At 37.8% G+C, this 23,622-nt stretch overlaps 1 protein-coding gene across 1 annotated transcript in view; it reads left to right on the top strand.

The window, feature by feature from the left end:
- The first annotated feature begins 612 nt into the window (after positions 1 to 612).
- LOC124638111 (glutamine--fructose-6-phosphate aminotransferase [isomerizing] 1-like) overlaps positions 613 to 23,622 on the top strand; it is a 34,643-nt gene continuing 11,633 nt past the window's right edge. Inside the window, exon 1 of the mRNA XM_047174967.1 lies at positions 613 to 2,873. Coding sequence (XP_047030923.1) covers positions 849 to 2,873 — 2,025 coding nt within the window. The 5' untranslated portion in view covers positions 613 to 848. The remainder of the gene's footprint in view (positions 2,874 to 23,622) is intronic.

A 23,622-nucleotide genomic window follows, 5' to 3' on the forward strand; every position in this document is an offset into this window, starting at 1 on the left:
CAGGCCAGTGACACGTTAGTTCGCGTGATCCCATGCAGAATCAAGACGCTTCAAGAGAAAACATAACGGGAACGTGCTACCTGGGGATTGCAGGACGGCAGGTGATTCCGGTGTGAATTGCTCCTCCCATCAACCATTGGTTGGTTGGAGCAGGAGTCTTTGGCCTTTGAGTGAATATTTCCTGTGTGGGTTCAACCATTTTTAACGAACTTCAAAAACAAAAGGAAGAGTCTTATGATTATAATCAAATGATATTGGAGTGCTTAATCAATTGTGTGTAGTGTGTTAAACTAAAGTGTTATAATTACGCTATAAAGACGGTGCCGTGGCATGCTTTCACACGACGATGTCCCGTGTTAAGTCTATAATTTTAAAAGGATAGCGTATGTTAGGGTTCTAGTAGTTTTGGCGTGACAGCGAGACGTTATAATTTTATTTTAATGTTTATAATAGTCTCGTAAGGGTATTATTATAACCAATTCATTTATATTGCTTAAATGGTTTAAGATGTGACTTAAAAGTTCGATATCCAAATATCCAAAGATTTTCGTAATGACAATGACAACTAGTTGACAGTATTGGCAGCGGTACGTTTGACACTTGACAGTTGTGTTATCAAGTTTCCGTGAGGTGGATAAGTTTTCGCCGCATATTTACTTACGATACCAGTGAGCTGTTGATAACGAAACACGATGACGTGTGCTTTGCCGTAAGTGAAAGTAACTAACAAGTGGTAGGAGCAATACGCGTAGGCCTTCAATATCTGTTGTGTATTGTGGCAACTGCAGTCTGTCGCGAGCCGTGGTTTTGTACGCTTGGATCCATTATAACGTTCTGCTTCGTTTACGATGTGTGGAATTTTTGCATACATTAATCATCTAACGCCTAAAACAAGGCGAGAAATATTAGAATTGTTAGTAACCGGATTAAAACGCTTGGAATATCGTGGCTATGATTCAGCAGGCGTCGCTGTTGATGCCGCAGATCAGAAAGACATCGCTGTTCTCAAGCGAAGAGGCAAAGTAGCCGCACTCGAGGAACTGTTGCAGGAGCGCAGTGTAGAACTGTCAGTGGAAGATTGTGTAGAGTCGCATTGTGGCATCGCTCACACGAGATGGGCCACTCACGGCGAACCCAGCGCTGTCAACTCTCATCCGCAGCGGTCTGGCGAGGACAATGCTTTCGTTGTCATCCACAATGGAATCATCACCAACTACAAAGAAGTTAAAACTTTCCTTGAGAACAAGGGCTACATTTTTGAATCTCAGACTGACACTGAAGCCATTGCTAAGCTGATTCATCATCTTTACAACCAGCACAAGGATTTCAGCTTCCAAGAACTGGCTGAACAGGTAATTCAACAGTTAGAAGGTGCCTTTGCTTTGTGCTTTAAGTCCCGATACTTCCCAAATGAGTGTGTGGCAACCCGCCGTGGTAGCCCACTGCTTGTGGGCATCAAAACCCGACGTCGCCTCTCCAGTGACCATGTGCCCATCATGTACACCAACAACAAAGCTACCCGCGGTGTTGTGCCATCTGTGCCCAGAGTGAACAGCCATGCTCATTTCCAGCCAGAAGAAGAAAGAGAAGTAGAATATTTCTTTGCCTCTGATGCCTCTGCAGTAATTGAGCATACAAACAGAGTTCTGTACTTCGAAGATGATGATGTTGCTCACATCAAAGATGGTGTTCTTAGCATTCACCGCTTGTCTGGCAGTAGCAGTGATCCTCATCAGCGAGAAATCTTTACCCTGAAATTGGAACTGCAGCAAATTATGAAGGGAAATTATGACTACTTTATGCAAAAGGAAATCTTTGAACAGCCAGAATCCATTGTGAACACTATGAGAGGACGTCTCAACTTTGCTGATAGCACTGTTACTTTAGGAGGTATTAAAGATTATATCCCTGAAATTAAAAGGTGCAGGAGGTTGATGTTGATTGGGTGTGGTACGAGCTACCACAGTGCTGTAGCTACTCGTCAACTTCTGGAAGAATTAACCGAATTGCCTGTTATGGTAGAGCTGGCTTCTGATTTCCTGGACAGGAACACACCTGTATTCCGTGACGATGTTTGCTTCTTTATCTCTCAGTCTGGAGAAACTGCTGACACTTTAATGGCTCTACGCTACTGCAAGCGTCATGGTGCTCTTATCGTCGGAATCACCAACACAGTAGGAAGTTCCATTTGTCGCGAGTCTCATTGTGGTGTGCACATCAACGCCGGCCCGGAAATTGGTGTCGCATCTACAAAAGCTTACACATCTCAGTTTGTGTCTTTAGTAATGTTTGCCCTGGTAATAAGCGAGGATCGTATATCTCTTCAAAAAAGACGCGCAGACATAATTGAAGGTCTACATGAATTGGACACAAAGATTCGTCAAGTTCTAGCTTTAGACAATGAAGTGAAAAAATTGGCTGAAGACCTGTACCGTCAACGATCTCTACTTATCATGGGTCGCGGATACAACTTTGCCACTTGCCTTGAAGGCGCCTTAAAAGTAAAAGAATTGACGTACATGCATAGTGAGGGCATTATGGCCGGTGAACTGAAACATGGTCCTCTGGCACTAATTGACGACTCGATGCCGGTCGTAATGATCGTAATGCGCGACCCTGTTTACACAAAATGTATGAATGCGCTACAGCAGGTTACTGCCCGTCAAGGTCGCCCTATCCTCATTTGTGAGGAAGGCGACAAAGAAACAATGGCGTTCGCTTCACGGTGCCTCCAAATACCTAAAACTGTGGATTGTCTTCAGGGAGTCCTCACGGTTATCCCGATGCAGCTCCTCGCGTACCACATCGCCGTATTGCGCGACTGTAACGTCGACTGCCCACGTAATCTCGCTAAATCGGTTACCGTGGAATAGGTAACTTTACACTATTATAAGCACGTACACATAGTTGATACTACTGTAACATAAAACATCGACAATAGGGTAGTGTCCAGGGTCGAAATAATGAAATAATATTTAGTCCGCTTTTTAGATAATCAAAAAATATTGGATACGTATTTTTTCTTTTTTTAATTAAACATAAAATAACAAAGATAATACGCTTCAAAAATTAGGAGTGGGGGCCTTTTACGTCACAGTGTCCTGAAAATTGTAGCACTTTGTGACGTCACACTCAACTTTAACACGCTATATCTTAACAAGTTCTGATCCAATTTAAAAAAGAAAAAATACGTATCGCTTAATTTTGGACAATCTACAAGACGGACTAATTATTATTTTTTAGGAAACTAGCCTATTAACTAGGCGTTAATTGAAAGCAAAGTATTCTCTAACTAGAGGACCAAAAACAGTCGTGGATATTATTGTTTTGTGAAATTAATTCGAAAATACTTTAGTCATGCTTAAAGTAAGTGGTTTGAATTTAAGTATCCCGACCGGTATACTCGCTATACCATAGTAGGGTCGCATATATTAGGGAACTGGTTTTGTTCTCGCGTGTGAGAGTGAATATTTGATATTATGCTTTATTTCCTATTAATTTCTGCACATTCCGAAACTTTTTTCTATTTTATAACTAAAAGTTCCATTGACATTCCATTACTTTGTCAATAGGTAAATGTGGGCTCAGCATTTGTATAGCTTTTATGACTTAACTCGTCATAGGTTGTCGTATCAAGGCCATGCCTTTCGCTTGCATACCTGCCACAGACAGGCTGTCATTAACTTGTTTATTATTACATATAAATTAAGCATTAATTTGCCCAATTTCAACGATTTTCTGTAAGTTCTGTTTTGTGTGTGTCTTTTATTATTTTTGAATGTTTATCGCATCACTTGCCAGCTGACAAGTGCGTACTGCCACGTCGATTATGCTTGTTATTTTAATAAGTTGATTGTAAAACCTTATATTCATCAATATCTCCTTGTATTAATTTAGCAGTCAGTTTCAACGACGTAATCATTATTACAATTCGGTTATTCCTTCTATTATTCTTAATATTAAGTAAGTCTACATAACTATCAATTATTTTACCGAATGATAACTGTTTTTTTTTTTCACGTATTCATTTGAGTTCCTGATTCCTTTGTTTTTTGAGTTGTTATAATGCTCTACGATAACGTGTTTGTTATCTTCACTTAGGTGCCTACTTCAACAAAATAATATGTTTTCCATGTTCTAAAATATATTTTACAGATGTTACGACTTGATAAGTGTTAAATTATCAATATCAGATTGTCAAAAGTCTAAATGTTTTATGACAATCAGATTGTTAATTTTCTTTGAATTTTATAATTATATTTTAATGCAGTGATAATCAACCTGCTGCCCCTGCGCCAACATTTAACTTATCTGTGCAATACTTAATACTACCTACAAAATAGATACGAATATGATTCGTCCCAGCCTGCACCCTCCACATAGGCGGCGAGGACGTAAAGGGTTGGTTATCATTTCAAAAAATGCATCACACTCGATTGAGATTCTTAGTATGTACTTATGTAGGATTTGTATATAAGTAGTTGATATGAAATAGATGTAGTATATCCTTTATGCCATTATTTTATGCCTAATTGGTATATTACATGAATCTATCTGATTAGAATAAGAATGTAAATCATTTTAATGTATTATACAAACTTTAACTTAGTTGCGACAAAAGTATTTTTAAGGATTTTCACACAGCAAGTACCTAGCGTGGCTCATACCTAGCGCCAGAATTCAGTAACAGTTTTAAGTGCCCGTAAAGTAAAACTAATGGCATTTCAGTACTTTAAATCTGGTCGCTGATAAGGTTTAAAACCAAGGAAACGTGAGATAGTTGCGCACTTAATGAATTTGATAAAGACTAGAGCGATTAGGTACTTTGCAATTGAATTTTCATTTCATCGATGTAAATATACCGGAGTGGATACACACTTCTTTCCTCTTGGTTTGTTCATAGTCATAACACAAACTTAATTTTGATTGAAACGAACCTGATTCTATATTACACGTAAAATATTGTATTGTTTCATAAAATAAATATATACATACCTATATGTATATTTTACATATTAACTCGGAATGTAGGTACTATAGTGCTCTCACTTATAAAGTAACTACTGATAACTGATTTAAAAATTATACACACAACACAAAATGTAAATACCACTAATTAACTGTTGTTATTTTTTATTCTAAATTAATCGCTAGTCAAAAATCTTAGCTTAGATATTTTGATATTAAATATCTGATAAAGTATATGATATCTGTATATTTATTTTACCAATTACAAAATGACCTTTTTCAAACCCTGCATAGACTTAAACATTAACGGTAATCATCCCGAAAAAATGGAATGTATTGATTCCAGCACACTAGTACCTACTTCCATTAGAACGCTATCAGCTATGGCCTCGGAAACAGGATCATTTAGAGAGCATTCTATTCGCAATCAAAGCAGCTAATTAATTTACAATGTGTAGAAATCAATCCAGTTTTATTTTATAACATGGTAACTTACAACAACTTTTTGGAAGTGCTGATTTTAGATTTAGAACACCTTTTTGAATTGTTTCACCACCTGCGTATACGCAATATGCTTACACACTGTAACTGGCAGATAATTACTACCTAAAAGTTATAAAACAGACCTCTCGTAATATTTGCAATTTGCGACATAGCTAAGAGCAGAGTCTAGATTTATGACCGATTGAGACTGTAATCGCGAATATTAAGAATATGGTATTTTCAGTTGCCTAATTAAATGTAGTTGACAACCTAGATGCGATATTGTAATTATATTATAGTGTATGAATGACATTGTTTTGTCTTAGTACGCTAGGCACAAGTAATAAACAACGGTTGTAGGTATAACTAGAAATACATACCATAGATGCTCGGCATTTGTTCGTCTCAAGTATGGCGTGTAGTCTCGACTGTTAGCAGAGGTTTTAGGGATCTATACAGGAATGAATGTTAAGCAGTGCGCAAAAAAAAAACTGGTGGTCCAGAATCGTTAACAGAACATATCTGCATCATCAGTAAATTTTTTTTTTTTTTCATATTTTTGTCCGCCCTAAAATCAGCAAAATATGGATACCAACTATTCTTACGCGCGCCGAGCGGAGCTCCGTCAGTAAACCGGTTTCGCGTTGCCGCCGTGCATACTATGACGACTGTGACCGTATTATCGGTTACAAAATAAACATCTTTCGATATCAATAACTTTTCTTTTTTGTACTAAAACACTACAAAATAAAAATATACGTATCCATAAAACTTATTTAACTATAAGTTGACAAAGTTTGCGCACTGGATAAAATTCATTCCTGTATAATCGAGGCTAGATAATGCGGTACGTTTTAAGAGGATTTTGTGATAATAAATATCATCAATTCATTACTTCTGTCTAATGCACACATGCTATGTTGTCTTCACTTTAGCGTGAAATGTTATGGGTCAAAAACAGAGTTGTTATATTTTTTATTATTTACCTATTTGATTATTTTGAAAATATATGTTTATTATGTTCCAAATTTTATTGAAATGGTTTTATTTATAACCCCCTAATTAATAACTTTTTTGAGTAATAATAAACAATCTGGACCTATGTGTAGGTGACAGTTGCCGGCTGTTCTCACTAGGGAGATCAGCCATATACGCGCGCAATCCCTGTTACCTATATACCTAGTATCCAAGAGTTTTCGACACAGGAGCACTCTCATAGCCCCGGACGGAACTCACGAGCAGTCACGCTATGAGATTTCCTACTATACCAACGAGACAGTTTGAAAACCTACTTTACCAAGTATAGGAGGGTAAAATATGTTGTAGATATTTGTCATCAGTCTATACAAATGGCATTGTACTCTTAATTAAATGAAAAATGTAGTCTGTATCAATAGAAAACCGTATCATTTAAATAATTTCCGGGTCCAGGAAACCCAACATTTCCTTAACTGATATTACATAGTTACAGTTATGGTAAAGTAGCGAACTACTAACATTGAAGTTATTTACGCAGTTTGTAAGTAGTCTAGGTAACTGTCTCATTGGTCTAGTTATGTAGTACGTAATCGCTTAGCGCGACTGCAGTGCAGGTCCTGGGTTCGATTCCCGAAATAGCTTTGTGGCCTTTAGAAACTTTCGGAGTCTGGAAGTTGTCTGTGTTAGGTATACCCCAGTGCCTAAGAGGGCAGGTAAAGCGGCCGTCCTCGAATGCTCATCAGAAGTACTTAGTCGTTACAATTCCACTTCAGAGGCCGACAGGAGGATTTGAGAAAAACTCTCGACACGAACTTGTCAGGCTATTGAACGGAATTGAACCTGCTGCTCACTCGACAAGAAGAATATGAAGTGCCCCTCCCCACATCTATCTAAGTTTTTAATGACACCTGTGAAGGTATAATAAAGTACACCACAATGCCGACGTGTATCGATGTATAGTCAGAATAAAAGTACTAAAAGAAGACGAGACAATATACTTATACCAACGAGAACACTTATGCAATCACTTCTCACACACGATTGTCACGTGCAGTTTTCTCTAAAACGATGGGTACCTACAATCCTAGCCGGATCCCCACCATGGGACCTAGACGGGAAAGTCCTCGCGTCATTCTATACATGGCGCGAGGAAACAGTGCAGCGGGGTGAATGTCTCGTGCCTCGACAAGTTGAGGCGCGCAGGGCAGAGCTCCGCCAGGTGTTAATGGTGGAATGGGAGCAGCGACTTGCGCGACCCACGGCAGGGCACGCCGTTGTCGCGGCGGTCAGGCCCGTTATGAAGGAGTGGCTGGAGAGAAGCCACGGTGCCCTCAGCTTCCGCCTGACACAGGTTCTTACCGGACATGGGTGTTTCGGAAAGTTCCTGTGTCGCATAGGCCGGGACTGTGGGATCTGCAGCGAGGACTCGGCGCTGCACACGTTGTTGGAATGCTCAGCATGGGCAACGCAGCGTCGTGACCTAGTGGCAGTAGTAGATGCTGCGGGAAGTCTTTCGCTGCCGGCTGTCGTGTCCTGCATGGTCGGCAGCGAAGAAGGGTGGAACGCCGTCGCCTCCTTTTGTGAGGTTGTGATGGTTTTAAAGGAGGCGGCGGAAAGGGAGAGAGAAACTGCTTCCTCTCTCCCCGCCCGCAGCAGACGTGGTGGGCGTCGCAGGGTGGCTGATCTCCGGCCACCATAGGGCGCGGCCTGCGGGCGATAGACTAGGGGCGTCTGTCGTCCGATCAGTAACAGGCCTCGAGACGGTGGCGTTGTGTTGCGCGCGCCTCTCTTAGTGGAGTTTGCTGTGGCCGCTGGGTGACGACCACAGAGGCTGACGGGGCCCGCCTTCGAACATCTGGCGGGCCAATACCTGTCGGGGGTGCGGAAGAATGCTTTGGCGATACCCGTGCCCTCGACAATAGGTAATAGAAGGCAACACTGGGTGGGTTCTTAGCCGGTAAGAGTCCGGCACACCCCCTCCACCGACCCCAGGTGGAGGGAAGTCCATGAGGATTTTCCCCCTGCCAAAAAAAAAAAAAAATGGGTACCTACAACGTAATACAAAGTTTGATTAGTTAGCACCCAGGCAGTATATGCCTGACTAAAACAATGTCTTTGCATGAACACTTTATCTACACATGGCCAAGCAGTGATAAAACCGGTCATGACAGCTTTTAAAGAACACTTTATACTATTCTTTGGCAGTCAAAATTCGATTAAAAGACAAAAAGCCAAATTAATTCAAAGTAGGCAAAAAATAGCACTTTTTGAAGGTCAACGAAAAGTTACCAAAGTGAATTGAAGTCCACGGAGCGCTATTCCGCAGAACGCGAAGAAAGTTCCCTGAGTCCCAAGCTCGTCACCATTTGGCTAAGAATCTAGAAGATAGAGTTGTAATGTTAAAGGTAGCAGTCAATAAGTCTTCGAAAAGACGATACATACCTATGTGCTGAATGGCAATTTCAGCCAGCTGGCTGCGACATAAAATATAGGAAAGCATAAACCTTTCCCGTGAATCGCTCTATTTGTTAAAAACCACATGACAATTCGTGCAGTATTTTATAGATAAGGCCGAGGAATTTGTATTTAAGTGCTTAAAACCACACAAAATCATTACTTTAGTAACGTTCTGTTGGTGTATTTCTGTGTAGGTAGGTAATATAAGAAAAACAAGCTCTTGTAAAATATGGAAGACCTGTTATCTTGTATATAGTATTTTATAATGTCACTAGACTTGACCTTCGGGCTGTAAACCTGTTATAGAAATTCGATATAAAATAATATTTTTTGTATCAAATAAAAAGAAACCAGAAAGGATTCTGGTTTCTAATATTATAAACAGGAATGGATAATATATTCATTATCTAAAATCAGGTGCAACATTTAAAAAAAAAATACATAAAATACAGTACCTTCGGTTCTGCAGTTAAAGAAAATATTGGCTAATCAAAGTTTTATTACCGATTATAGTTAACAGTGTTATCGTAGAATTATTTGTTATATAACTGCTTGCAATTAGTTCTTTATGTTAGTTTAGTGCCTATGAGGAACGTATTTATTTATTCAGGTGATACTTAGCTAAACCAACGAAACTGCCTTCCTATAAATAAATGTTATTTTTTTAACTTATCCGGTTCTCAATAACTTTTATATAACATTAACATTCGATTAAACAAATGTAACCACTAAACCAATTTCCCTGTTGCTAAACTAATACTATCCCCGGGTAAAATGACTATATTTTATCTGTGTTCGAGATGAGTTTCCAAAGGACGCGAAACAGGAGCCGGATTCTCCTAAGTTAATAATGTCAAAATCGAATAGAAATCGAATCGCAATATGATCGCAATAGCAGTTTTAACCATATCGGGCATTCTGCTACTAATAAAAGACCAATCGTATTCGATTGACATTTGATTGGTGTGCGATTGGTCTGCTATTTTGGTGATTTTGGTCCATACGGTAGTTTGCTGTACAATCATTTTGCAATCGTAAATCATTTGCAGACAAAATTATTCATTATTGAATGACAGAAAAGGATAAAAACGTTTATTTCAAATAAAAAATAGCGGAATGCCACATACGCTTCAATCGTAATCGAGTCGGGATCGGATCTCAGTCGAATCGAGTCGAACGTCAATCGAATGTTGCTTAAGTAAAATTAGGAGAATCGGGCCCCAGCAGTAAACAGCTATTAGGTAGGTACCTATTTAAGATATTAGCCGTGCTTAGTAATAGGTACCTTACTGAAACCATTCTAAGCTCCTAACAAATGAAGAATACAATAAATAATTTTTTTGCTAATTAAATTATAAATGTAGCCTATCATGGATATGAATGTTTAAGCGAATATATACCGTATTACGTATTTCTGAATGCCAGTGAGAAATAAGCTTATGGTGGGTTAAGAGGACGAATTGGAATTTTTGGCGCCAAGGATTTCAATTTTTCTCAGTAAATACAAAACGGATCAAAATACAACTTGGTTACCTGAAAGTTCATGATATAAACCTTATTTTGTTAGACGTAGAAACATGATTAGGTAACTTTTATAACAGAGAAAAATATATCAAACATACCTCTTTTTAAAAAGAGATTCACATATTATGGGCATACGGGACCGATTTAAGCCTCTTAACTTTTTTAGTAGTTGAGTATGTACATACTCTTTAAAATTGTTGAAGGAATTTTTATCAAATTATCATTTCTAAATAATAAAATTACAAAACCATTTTGTCGCTTACGACTTTTAGTTATAAGTTAGCGCGCGTATTGTTATCCTCGCCCCGCTCAGACGCTCCGACCCCTTTTGGCGCCTTAGATGCGCGTGCCGGTTATGGAATTGTTGTTGACCAATTCCTCGCCTTAATGTAGTAGAGATGAGAGAACCACGGTCTGCGCTAGCAGCAGCCCTTGCAGAAATTATCGAAATCCGCTCACAATAACTGTTAAGGCGTTCACTTAATTATATTATTGGTGAATCCCCAGTGAAAACACCAAAGTCCTTGTATAGTAAATCAAGATTATAGGTGAACACATTATCAGAAACCATTATCAATTTGATAATGTGAAGATCAAAGCAGTACCTAGTATAAGCGCCAATCACGTCATATCGATGCTATTATTTTATTGTGCTAAGATTGGTTATTTTACGCTGTTTTTGAGTCAGGAAAGTGTTCTTCTTATCTCCGGAAGTACCTTGTATGGGTAACTTCCATATGTGGAGTGAGGCTGAACATCTGAAACCAATGAGATTCCTCATAGCAAAACTGCTTTCTGCTGCTTAACTACCTACCCTAAAATCGACTACTTGAACTAAGTCATGTAACCATACAGGAATTTCAATTAATTGCTTTTTTGTTTGCGTGTGTGAGAGAAAAGCGCGGGCGGTGAGCGTGAGACGGGGCGCGCGCCGCTGCAGTTGTTGCGCAGACGTCGTCACCATCCACCTCTCTCTGTTTCACAACACGACCCACTTGTCAGCCTGGGGCCCGATTCTCCTAATTTTACTTAAGCGACCTTCGATTGACGTTCGACTCGATTCGACTGAGATCCAATCCCGACTCGATTACTATTGAAGCGTATGTGGCATTCCGCTATTTTTTCTTTGAAATAAACGTTTTTATTCTTTTCTGTCATTCAATAATGAATCATTTTGTCTGCAAATGTTTTACGATTGCAAAATGATTGCATGGCAAACTACCGTATAGACCAAAATTACCAAAATAGCATACCAATCGCACACCAATCAAATGTCAATCGAATACGATTGGTCTTTTATTAGTAGCAGAATGCCCGATATGGTTAAAACTGCTATTACGATCGTATTGCGATTCGATTACTATTCGATTTTGACATTATTAACTTAGGAGAATCGGGCCCCTGGCCGCCACACATAGGTGCACCCCCGCCACCGACACCTCTAACACACGCCAGACCAGCGCATACCAGTTGAACACATTGAAACTTTGGCATTAAGCAACGCTTACAACAATCCTTCGATATGATAGACGCCGTCCTTGCGACATAATGACTTTCAAAATTAATACCAACTATTACCTACCCACACCTCAATAGGTCTACATCTACGTATTACAAAATAATGTCTTTGATTTTTGAGATACGAAATAGAAGTTGCAAATACAAAGTTTTTTGTAAAGCAAAACAAAGTTATCTTTTCCGACAAGTATTTTGTGGCATTGTACGAAATTCGCGAGAAGCCGAAAATAGATCTCAGTGGCGTGCACTTGGAGAGGCCTATGTCCAGCAGTGGACTGCGATAGGCTGATGATGATGATGATGATGTACGAAATCTTCGCCTCTGTTTCTGATACACACCGGTTTTTTTGAAAGAACTCGACTTCGCTGAGACAGCAACTGTTTCAGTTTATCGGAGGATTGATGTCGTCTTAAGTCAAGCAAAACAGACAGTATCGCAAACCAGTAAAAAAAGATAATCATGATAAAACTGTTTTTTTAGAATAACAGATTTTCGGAAATGATTGGATGCATTCTCGGAACAATAAGTAAATTCTAAAAATAATTAAACTTATATCGTAGATAACGAATTATTTTCCTCATTAAACTTATATGAAAACATTATCCACGTCTAAAGATAACAGCTGCGACTACACTACGTAGCTACGTAAGACAAGAGAGAAACAGCAGAAATGTGCGTAGGTTATCGTATCTTAACTTATTAATACAGCAATATGGTTTCGTGGTATCTAATGATGTAATTTGGTAAACATTAGGTCAAGCGCACGGCGCGCCGCGGACCTGGGAAGGCCAGGGAGTGCTCGGGCGCCGGCGCCGTCAATGTTCCGGTCAGACGCGGTCACGGCCCACACAAACCCACTCCTTCGTACATTTGCATCACAATCTAATCACCAAAATGCACACAGATATCCTGATTTTTAACGTGAAAATGTAATTTTTACTTATCTTTTCTTTGATTAAGAATCTCTGTTATACCTACTTTAATCACTACTAATTGTTTTGTCTTGTAATTCTATGATTGCATTATCTATAGATTCATTCTGTATTATATCCGTCTTCTAGCTAGAATGATACCTAAATTATTTTTTTTTTTTGCTTTTCAGTGTTTGTTTTGTGGCGGTTTTTTTTAAGTTTTATGTTGGAAAATTCAGCTCGGCCTATAAATTACTTAGACTTTTTGGGTTCAAGCAATAATGCGTAGGTACAATAATGTGAAATTAAAACCTAATCTGACTGCTGAATCTCGGTTGTAAGTTAGTAAGTGCAAGTTGGCGGGATTGCAACACCCACTCAAATGTTAAATTGCGCATTCCTTGCGTCAGACCGATAGGTTCGACTGGTTTGACTCGGCTGAAGGTGTTTTGTTTTCATTCTCCATGCGTTTACATAGTTTGTTTGTTATTGCTGCATGTATTCAGCTAGCCTACAACAATAAGAGCGATTTTCTATGGTTCGCTTTATTGTTTTATCATATAAGTGCCTACCTTCATATTTATGTACATAAATGTTTCGAGACATATAACGAGTTCATACATAGGTACAGCAGGTATGCCATTTTAATGAAAGCACCTTAGAATTAAATCTCCATAATGGCACTTACCTAATAAGGGTAGATACGATAAGAATTAGTTCTATGTAGAAAGGAATTTGGTTTCTAACAGAAAAGTAGAGTAGTATAATTCTGTAGTTCAGATTGACCACGCATTAGAAGTGATCGATCATGAATTTTAAACAAATGAGCAAAGTGTTGAAAGATGTTAAACAAAATCGCACACCCAAAAATCCTTTGCTCTTACAAAATACAACGCATTGAATTTAATATTGTATTTGTGTTGTATTTGAGGGTTTGCGATTCCGGCACTAAGCATTACCTCCATAATACAGTCAGTCAGGATTCAGCAGCACCTACGTAGTTTTTCAAATAGTTTGACCGTTATCTCAATAAATAACACGAATTTAACCTATGAGCTGAGGTTGTCTGCTATCTTAAATCAAGTTTTGTTATGCTATTCGTTTAGCCTTTAGAACTTGTCACCTTTATGCCTGCTGCACCGTCTAATGTGAAGGCTAACAAGGTAAACAGATAAGCTGACACTAGGAAACAAATACTGCCTTTTAAAAATAGACTTTTCTTTTTTAGAACTGCGGATGAATACGTTCCTAAGTCGTAAGTACTGTGACAATCTATTATATTAGCTTCTACTTATAATGTTTTTCCCGATAGCTTCACAAGAAACACACACGACTTGCTTTTGAAGATTCTCATTTGGAGCACTAGGGGTCATGCAATACGTCGCTACTTTCATATTATTAAGACGGTTTTCCAAATTATTTTACATCCTCTATCGCTACCGGGAGATCACATTAGTTCTACCACAACCTATCTAAATGCATGTAGTAGGTACATCGTTTTATTTATTTATTTACATACAAAAACTCACACCTACCTGCTTACTTAATGGTACCAAAATTACCTAGTTACTTTAAGCACAAGAATAGGCATCAAAGTATTCCAGTTTCCTTTTACATATCACTGAAACTCAACTAAATAAAAAACAGATTCTGTGATTTAGCGATCGTTATTAATATGAAGCTCTTTATCTGCGAGTACCAACGGTGATTCTTAAAAAAAAAAAAAACAGTAAAAACCAATGCAGGCGCGGTGTCAGTGGCCCCAAGCCGACCGCAGTAGCGGCGAAATTCCACGGTCCATCTGACGCACACTGCATACTAAGTAGTTTGATATGACCTCAAAAAGGATACTATCGCCTAGTTCCGATGTCATTAGTAATTTTACAATTTACAAATGTTTACGGAACCACAATGCGTAGGTTCTCATTACTGAGGTACCTACCTTTCAAGGTGCATGCCCAAAGCTTCTTTGGCTGCAAATTAGGAGATTGATCCATTTCTATAGTAGGTATAGATTATTTAAAGCCAAATACATTTGGTCAACCAATCCTAACCAAATTAAATAGCGTATCAAATCAACAAAGAAAGGAAACCAAACCTAAGCTGCATCAAGGTTACTAATTCGGAAACGCTTAGACCGTACAAATAACCAGGAAAAAATATAGATTAATTTATAATGATTATGCATTATGAATAAGGGAATGGTGTTCCGAGCGTTCGCCTTGGAATATTCCTTGCGCCTGCACCCGCAGTGAAGGGGCTTGCAAGTCTTTGTTCCTAACTAACAAGAAATGTTGCGAAACTGGTCTTTGACCTTTTATTTATTGCGACACTTATTGGTTTATTTAAGACTTGTGCTAAGGGTTGCGGAATATTGTTTCGTAAATTTCTTGCCTCTGCTAATCAATTTAGTTTATGTGGTACCTAGGTACATACATTCAGGAACATCGAAATGTGAATATGAAAACTCATCCCCATTCATCTTTGAATATTTAAGTGCTTGCCTACCCTACTTGTTTGTTTTGCCAAAAGACCGTTCCTAACAAAACCAGCCACCTAATTAAATAAGCACTTGACTTAAATAATCACGAAAAATTAAGTAACTTAGTATTGAATGTGGTAAATTTAAGTTGTTTGATGATCCAAACCAACCGGTTTTTGATCGCCGATGAGATTGAAAGTTCGCTTCGTGACATTTACAAACTCCAGCAGATATTATGTATTCTTTATGGAAATTATAAAATGGCATTGAATAAAATACGAGAAGATTCTATTATATATATTCGTAATCATTATCAAACAAAATGTCACAGCAGAAGCCATTAAAATTAATTTAGGATTGAGCATGGTATGAAGGCTGTTATAGTAAAAATAATGTTACCTACAGACAGTGGCTTAGGATATTTTTCTGTAACCTACTGAAACTGACACAATGGTTACCGATTCAGTGTCTGGTAGTTATCCGATAGTAAGTACTACCTTCCAGATAAAGGATGCTTATAATTTCTGCCAGATATTGCTATAGTCAAAAGTTATAGTTTAGGCACAGAGTAGTAAAGGCTTAGGTATCTGTCAGATAAATTACGTTAAGTTCCTCCGTTCAATTTTGGTATAGTGGTACCGATTTTTGTGTTCAGTGAGAACCGTCTATTTTCAAGGGAATAAAGCCTTTTCTTACTGACTCACAGAACTGCCAACAGTAGAGTACCAAAAAACGGTCAGACCAGAAGGCAAACCAGAAGGTAATCATGAATTGATCTATTCACGGCAAAACAACAAAACTTTCGATCTGCCTACCTAGCCATGAAAAAACAATTGGGAGTCTAGAATCTGGTAGCTTGACTAGGCAATCTTAGATTTTAGAATTTTTATGAATTATAATCCTACTTATATTATAAATGTGAAAGTTTGTGAGAATGTATGGATGTATGTTTGTTATTCAATCACGCAAAAACGGCTGGACCGATTAGATTGAAATTTGGTATGTAGATAGGTGATATCCTGGATTAACACATAGGCTACTTTTTATCAACACACCACGCGGGCGAAGCCGCTGGCGGAAGCAGGCCCGCCGTAAGCGGGCGTGCAAGGCGTGCACCGCACGCGGGCGGCACGTCCTAGGGGGCGGCAAATCGCGCGACTTATCACGTAATATTTAAAAAATACAATATCTTTTTACCAATGATTTGATTTCAATATTTACGAACACAGCAATAGCGCTAAGAATATTACTTACCTACACTGCCGGTTTCAGTTACCTACATCTGTTGAAAGATATTTTCAAAATGAAAAACGATTTAAGATTAACCATTAGCGTAGCGTGGGGGCGAAGACAGGTGGGGGCAAATGCCCCGTTGGGCACTATATAGGGGGCGGAAAAATTAAACCATACAGCAAAATTAAACCATAATTACGTAATAAAAATATTTTTACTAAAAATAGATGAGTAGATTAGCAATAAAATTTCAGAAAAAGCCGCCCTCGCTTTGGTCGTCTCCTATCAATTTTGACGGGTTCACCCTTTGCATCCCCAAAAAAATTCGCGCTCGCTGCGCTCGCGGCTCCATCTCAGATGTCACAATTTATCTTTGTTGAATTGTTGAGGCATTCAATTCCGAAAATCATTTTTCGCGCATGTCCGTTATAGCGTTTAGGTCACTTTGGCTTTTTATGATATGTAAACTCTTAGGAAAAAATCGCGACTTCATATACATTTGCACCTAATTTCTGTGCATATCTTACTTTTTGACTTTGCTTTGTTAATTTACAGTGGTTTTTAGTTTGTTTTCTGTCCTTATACTAAAAAATTTTCGCGCTCAAACCCACCAAAAACCATAAATAACATATTTTACTGAATTTAAACATTGTTATAGATATTTAAGTTCGTTAGTTTAAGTTAATCACAGTCTTTCAATACATAGGGGGGTGATTCTTCGAAACACAGTTTTTACGTGTTTTTGACCGAAGAACACATGACAATATCCTTCGATTGGAATGAAAGTTTCAGGTTTTATGTAAAAGGTAAAGGTCCATCGACGCCTCATGTAACTAATTAGAATTTATTAAAAAAAACTATACTTAATTAAGTTAGCAGAAAACAGTAAAACCTAATTAATCTGGTGTGTCCCAACGCCGGTTTTTGCTGCATTATTTAACTTTCTGCGAGCTACGGTCGCTTTACAATAAAACTAATGAATCCAAATGATCTTTAAATATGTGTTTCTTAATATTTTAATATTAAAATAATAAAAAAAATAGTGTATTTTCATAATTACATAAATTTAAAAATTGTCCCCGACTAAATTCATCATTAAGCTGGCTCGATTTGTTCAAACATTATCTATACGTAAATAAAAAATATTTGAAAGTGTAATATTTGCTTGTAAGTGATCGCGCCGGTCAGCACCGAACGGTGACAGTGAGTGCTCGTGAGCGGACGTATTTTTCCAAAAAAATACGATTGCAACTTGTCATCTGGTGTTTGTAAGGCACATAGTCATATCAATCTGTCTTAATTAACTGATAGTGTGCATCTACTATCGTTTTGTTGTCAAAGCAAAGTGTCTTATAAGACGGTTTTGCTAACATTCATTGCATGTTTGATGCCTTACGTTTATAAATAAAGGAGCAGGATTTGATAATCTGCGAATTCCTAATTTTTCTGGCCCCAATTAGTCTGGATTCATTTAATAGATTAGTCTGGAGTCTGGATTTGAGCGGGACATATGAATTAGATTTCATTCAAATTCGGCATAATGTTACAGGAAGGTATGTCTAATGACATTTCTTTATTGTAGTTTGTTTAATTTATGTTGGCTTCTAGTGCATTTTTTTTTGTTCAAATACCGTGGAAATAATTATTTTCCTCTGGACATAGATCTTTATTAGTATTACTTATTTTTTAATTTCAATAAGATTACTTAAGTAAGTCATACAAAATAATAAAGCAAATGGCCTGTTGGTTTTTATTCCGAAGTTCAATTTCTGTGCTAGAGGTTTTGGGGGTTTTTTTATCGTTGCTAGAATAGCTTTATATTTTTTTAGATCCATATTTTCAAAATGGCCTAACGAAAATTACAAACAAGAGAAGAAATACTAAGAAAAAAAGACTAGCGGATAAGAGAAGATATGACAGAATAAACAATAATGTAGAATTATGGAAAGAAAAACAAGAAAAGAATAGACAAAACTATATACGCAGGAAAGAAGAAAACAAACAACTACTGATAGGAACGACAGTCTTCTCAAGACTGTCGTTGAGATTCATTTGCATAAAAGGTTCCTGAAAAACTCAAATTTAATTATTCAGCATTCTGCAAGTTTGGGAGATCTAACCTGATTTTCGATCAAGAGATACTTTTTCAAGAGATGGAAGTAAACATTTTAGTGTTGATTTAGAAAATATAAATCCATAATTAATAGACTTAGGAATTTAGAGTTTAGGAATTTAGGCAGGATATTAATTAGTTTTCTACTATCTCAAGTTTAGAGTTCCTATCGTGCTGAAAAATTAAGTCTGATTTTGATTAGTAAGTTTTATTATTTCTTTCTAATTTAGAGTTTGTTTTCGGTGAAGTTTATTTTTATTTTAAGCTAAGATACGTTTTTGTTTTGTGTTATTAAGTTAAGAGGTCTTATTAAGATAAGTTTACCATTTCATATAATTATTATAGCGTTGAAGCTAGTGTGATTTAACAACCGTAAGAGGTTTAATAAATTATTAATTTGAAGGAAAGTGTTACTGTTTACTTAATTCATAATTATTTTCTTGTGTCAACCAAAAAAAAGTGATAATTAAGTAGTAATTATTTCAATATTTGGTAAAATCTATACTAATATTATAAAGAGGAAAACTTTGTTTGTTTGTTCGTTTGGTTGAAATGGATAAACTCAAAAACTAATGGACCCATTTTAAAATATTCATTTTTAAAGCTATATTATCTGCGAATAACATAGGCTATATTTTATCCCGGTGCGGGCAGTAGCTCCCACGGGACGCGGGTGAAACCGCGGGAAAACGACTATTTTTATAATAAAGACCTTTGGAAAAATAAAGGAAGTATCATTAATCTGTATACCTCTAATTAATATGGTGCGAAATCACATTCATCTGCCTCTGTCACAATTAATCTGGCCCAGCAATTAATCAGCACCTTTTAAATCCTAATCTACGTGATGCAAATCGATGCCTTCGATATATGATATTGCACATAAGGCACTGGGTCAAACTATTACGTTAATTCAGGTCTAAGAGCAAAAAAAAATTGAGCCAGATCAATGAGTCAAAAACCCTCGGTTTCAAAGAATCACCCAGGGGCCACTTGGGTAATGATTGCACTGCATTGATGCCCTAAGCAATTGCTTAGTTTGCTTATGGGCTAACCCAGGACTTCTTCGGTTAGGTACTCTAATAGAAGTCTTAGAGCATTTTAAGTAAATAAGTGTAATGTATGTTAATGTATTGCAATATTTGTGTACCCAAAAGTAGGTGAATTTTCTGCAATCAGAGCGGTGTATGTACATATTTTTTTCTGTTGGACAAGGAAAATGGATATGAATGGGCGCCTCTTAAGTATATATTTTTTGACAAAACCCAGTATAATAATATGTAGTCATAGGGCGGCATAATCAGTTTTGCACGCGGGCGAACAAACAGCTAGCGGCGGGCCTGGGCGGAAGCTAGTTACCTATATAGGTAACGAAAAAGAGTTAGGTATTCAATTAACTATTATTCAAGTTTATCACGAATCACGCTTAGGGAACAGACCAATATAATGTATACTGACTGTAGATATTCTGAAAGTAGTGCAGGCCTGTTTCTTTGGCAAAAATCAAGGTTATTTTAAAATATTCCAACACATGCCTACTTATTGCTAGAATTTATAGAATTTGTCTACAAACGCAGATCGGTGCGCTTATGTAACGAATCTAATATGATTTGCGTATATTTTAGAGAAATCACGGCGAAATTATAAAGAATTCTCAGTCAAGCCGTTTCTGATTACTTAATCAGTAAAGATATCTGAAAAAAAAGGTTACTAATACCCTTTTAAGCTACCAACTTCTATGTACGTAAGTCGGTAGAGCCATTTTGTAAATAAATGTTTATTTTTTCAGTATGTTGGTACTTAGTAAGCACTTCCTTACATTCGATTAGATTCCCCACGCGGTTTCACCTGCGTGTCGGGGAAAACATCTTCCCGTACCCGGATAAAACAGCCCATTTTCAGCGCAGATAGTGTAGGTAGCTTCCTAACAGTGAAATAATTATTCAAATTAGTTCAGTGGTTCCGGAGCTATTGGATTCAAAAAATCAATATTATTTAGGGTCTTTCCATACATATTCTAGTATGGTAAGAAGGGAGAGCACCCTCCGACCTATTTTTTCTGGAAAGTCAGTTGATGAATAAAAAAGTAGAACTTATTTATAGGTCTTAATAATTATCGCGCAATCATAATATAGTGTTGCTATTATTAGGCTACCTATTGAATAGCTATCTCTAGTGCTTTTAGGAATTTACTTTGCGGAATACGGATATAAGTAGGTGTAGCGTACCAAATCAAATAATGTAGGAATTCAATGTTTAAATTTAGCAAATGTAAAAGTCAAGATTCAAGAATTCAAGGTGAACTGGTAGTGACGGGACCATTCCAGTTGACTCTACGGATTTATCGCAAATTTATGTACCTACCTACCAACCAACGTATTATTATTAAATATTTCGGATTAGAATTGATTATGTAAAAATTGATAGTATCCAATAGAGGCAAGCATTCCGGAAGTCTGACTGAATGTTAAAAGTCAGAGTCAACGCTTAAACACGGTAACTAAGTAGGTAAGTCCTGGATAAGCCTAGGGGCGGCAGATTTCAGTACATAATTACACGATGCCAGAGGACAGGCCCGCCGCTAGCTGTTTGTTCGCCCGCGTGCAAAACCGATTATGCCGCCCTACGACTACATATTATACTGGGTTTTTTCAAAAAATATATAAGGGGTGGGGTCCAGGGGGACCGGACCCCCCCGCCCATTCATATCCATTTTACTTGTCCAACAGAAAAAAATATGTACATGCACCGCTCTGATTGCAAAAAACGCACTTCCTTTTGGATACATAAATATTGCAATAGGTACATAACATATTACACATAACTTTTTATTTACTTGAAATGCTCTAAGTCTTAGAGTAACCTAAGAAGTCCTGGGTTAGCCCATAAGCAGACTAAGCAATTGCTTAGGGCATCAATACAGTGCAATCATTACCCAAGTGGCCCCTATGTATTGAAAGATTGTGATTAATGGGTAGGTACCAACATAATGTATATCAAAGTGCTTAGAACAGATTATGGGTAACTTAAACTAACGAAATTAAATATCTATAGCAATGTTTAATTTCAGTAAAATATGTTATTAATGGTTTTTGGTGGGTTTCCCGTTGAAAAAGTCGACGCATGAGACACATTTCATATGTAAGGAAGCGCGAGCGAAGCGAGCGCGAAATTTTTTTAGTCTAAGGACACGAAAGAAATAAAAACCACTGTAAATTAACAAAGCAAAGTCAAAAAGTAAGATATGCACAGAAATGAAGTGCTAATGTACATGAAACCGCGAGCGAAGCGAGCGCGATTTTTTCCTTAGAGTTTTCATGAAGTAAACATATCATAAAAAGCCAAAATGAACAAAAAGCTATAACGGACGTGCGCGAAAAATGATTTTTCGGAATAGAATGCCTCAACAATTAAACAAAGATAAATTGCGATCAGTGCCGGTTTTAACTCTACCAGCGCCCTGGGCGAGATTTCTACGGCGCCCTTCAACTGCAATTCAAACCCATACGAAAAACAGAGGTGTGTGTAGTTACCGATTGCGCGAGCGAAGCGAGCGCGAATATATATTTTTTTATAGTTAACAAGTCGAAGCAAAAATTACGTAAAATGTAGCCCAATCGTACATAAGTTATTGCTGGTTGGTGAATGCAAAAACACCGGAACATGTCTTCTGATTGCGCGAGCGAAGCGAGCGCGAATTTTTTTGTTATATTTTAGAACTCAAAACAAAAATTACTTAAAATTTTGCCCAAACGTACATAACTCTTTGTTGGTGTTGGCGTCTATGTATTATATTTTTGGGACTTAAAGTAGTACCGTAAATAAGAAAGTTCATATGGAAACTAGAAGTTACTTTCTTATTAATAAAAGAACTCAAAAACGACGCTACCTTTTTGCTAGGGTAGACTAAAATATTGTTGAAAAATAAAACAACTGTAAAGTGAAGCAAGCCCGAAAATTTTTGAGTTTTGGATCACTAAAAGTCCTAAACATATATAATAAAAAACGACTGTGAAGTGAAGAAGCCGCGAGCGAAGGGAGCGTGATTTTTTTTGAGTATTGGGACATTAAAAGTAGCTATATGTGATAAAAAATTGAAGCGTAAAGTAAGGAAACCGCGAGCGGAGTGAGCGCGAAAATTTTTGAGTTTTGGGACATAAAAGGAGTGTTTGTTCGAGAATTTCTCAAATTTAACGCGGAATTAAACACAAATTCGCTTCGGCGCCCCTGAGCCCGCGGCGCCCGGGTTATTCGCATACGCTGCACCATAAGTTAAGATGGCCCTGATGCTATCCATTCATTTGGATACAGTTCTTGTAAGTTGCAATCTTTGATGAAATTTAAAACAAAAATAGGAGTAACATTCTGATCAAGGATTGGTGGGGGCGCCTGCGGTGCCCCTTATATCCGGCGCCCTGGGCCGTCGCCCAACCGCGCCCTACCGCTACTAACTGCGATATCTGACATGGAGGCGCGAGCGCAGCGAGCGCGAATTTTTTTGGGGATGCAAAGGGTGAACCCGTTAAAATTGATAGGGGACGACCAAAGCGAGGGCGGCTATTGCTGTGTTCGGAAATATTGAAATCAAATAATTGGTAAAAAGATATTGTATTTTTTTAATATTACGTGATAAGTCACTCGATTTGCCGCCCCCTAGGACGTGCCGCCCGCGTGCGGTGCACGCCTTGCACGCCCGCTTACGGCGGGCCTGATCTTGCAGGGTGGCTGACCTAAGCCACCTTACCTACTCATGGTCGTACTATTTTGTAAAACCTATACAACAATCAAGATATTATTTCCTGAAAATCTAACTACACTCTGTCGAGAGTTATGCTAAAATGACGAAACTAGCATTTTTCTATTAACATTTATGTGAGCGGTTAGTGAGGTAAAATTTAATCGTGCGGTTGAGCACTTGCAACACACCAAGCGCTTTCAACTTCTCTCTAATGAT

Source organism: Helicoverpa zea, chromosome 2 (assembly GCF_022581195.2).
Source record: "Helicoverpa zea isolate HzStark_Cry1AcR chromosome 2, ilHelZeax1.1, whole genome shotgun sequence".
NCBI classification, from domain to species: Eukaryota; Metazoa; Arthropoda; class Insecta; order Lepidoptera; family Noctuidae; genus Helicoverpa; species Helicoverpa zea.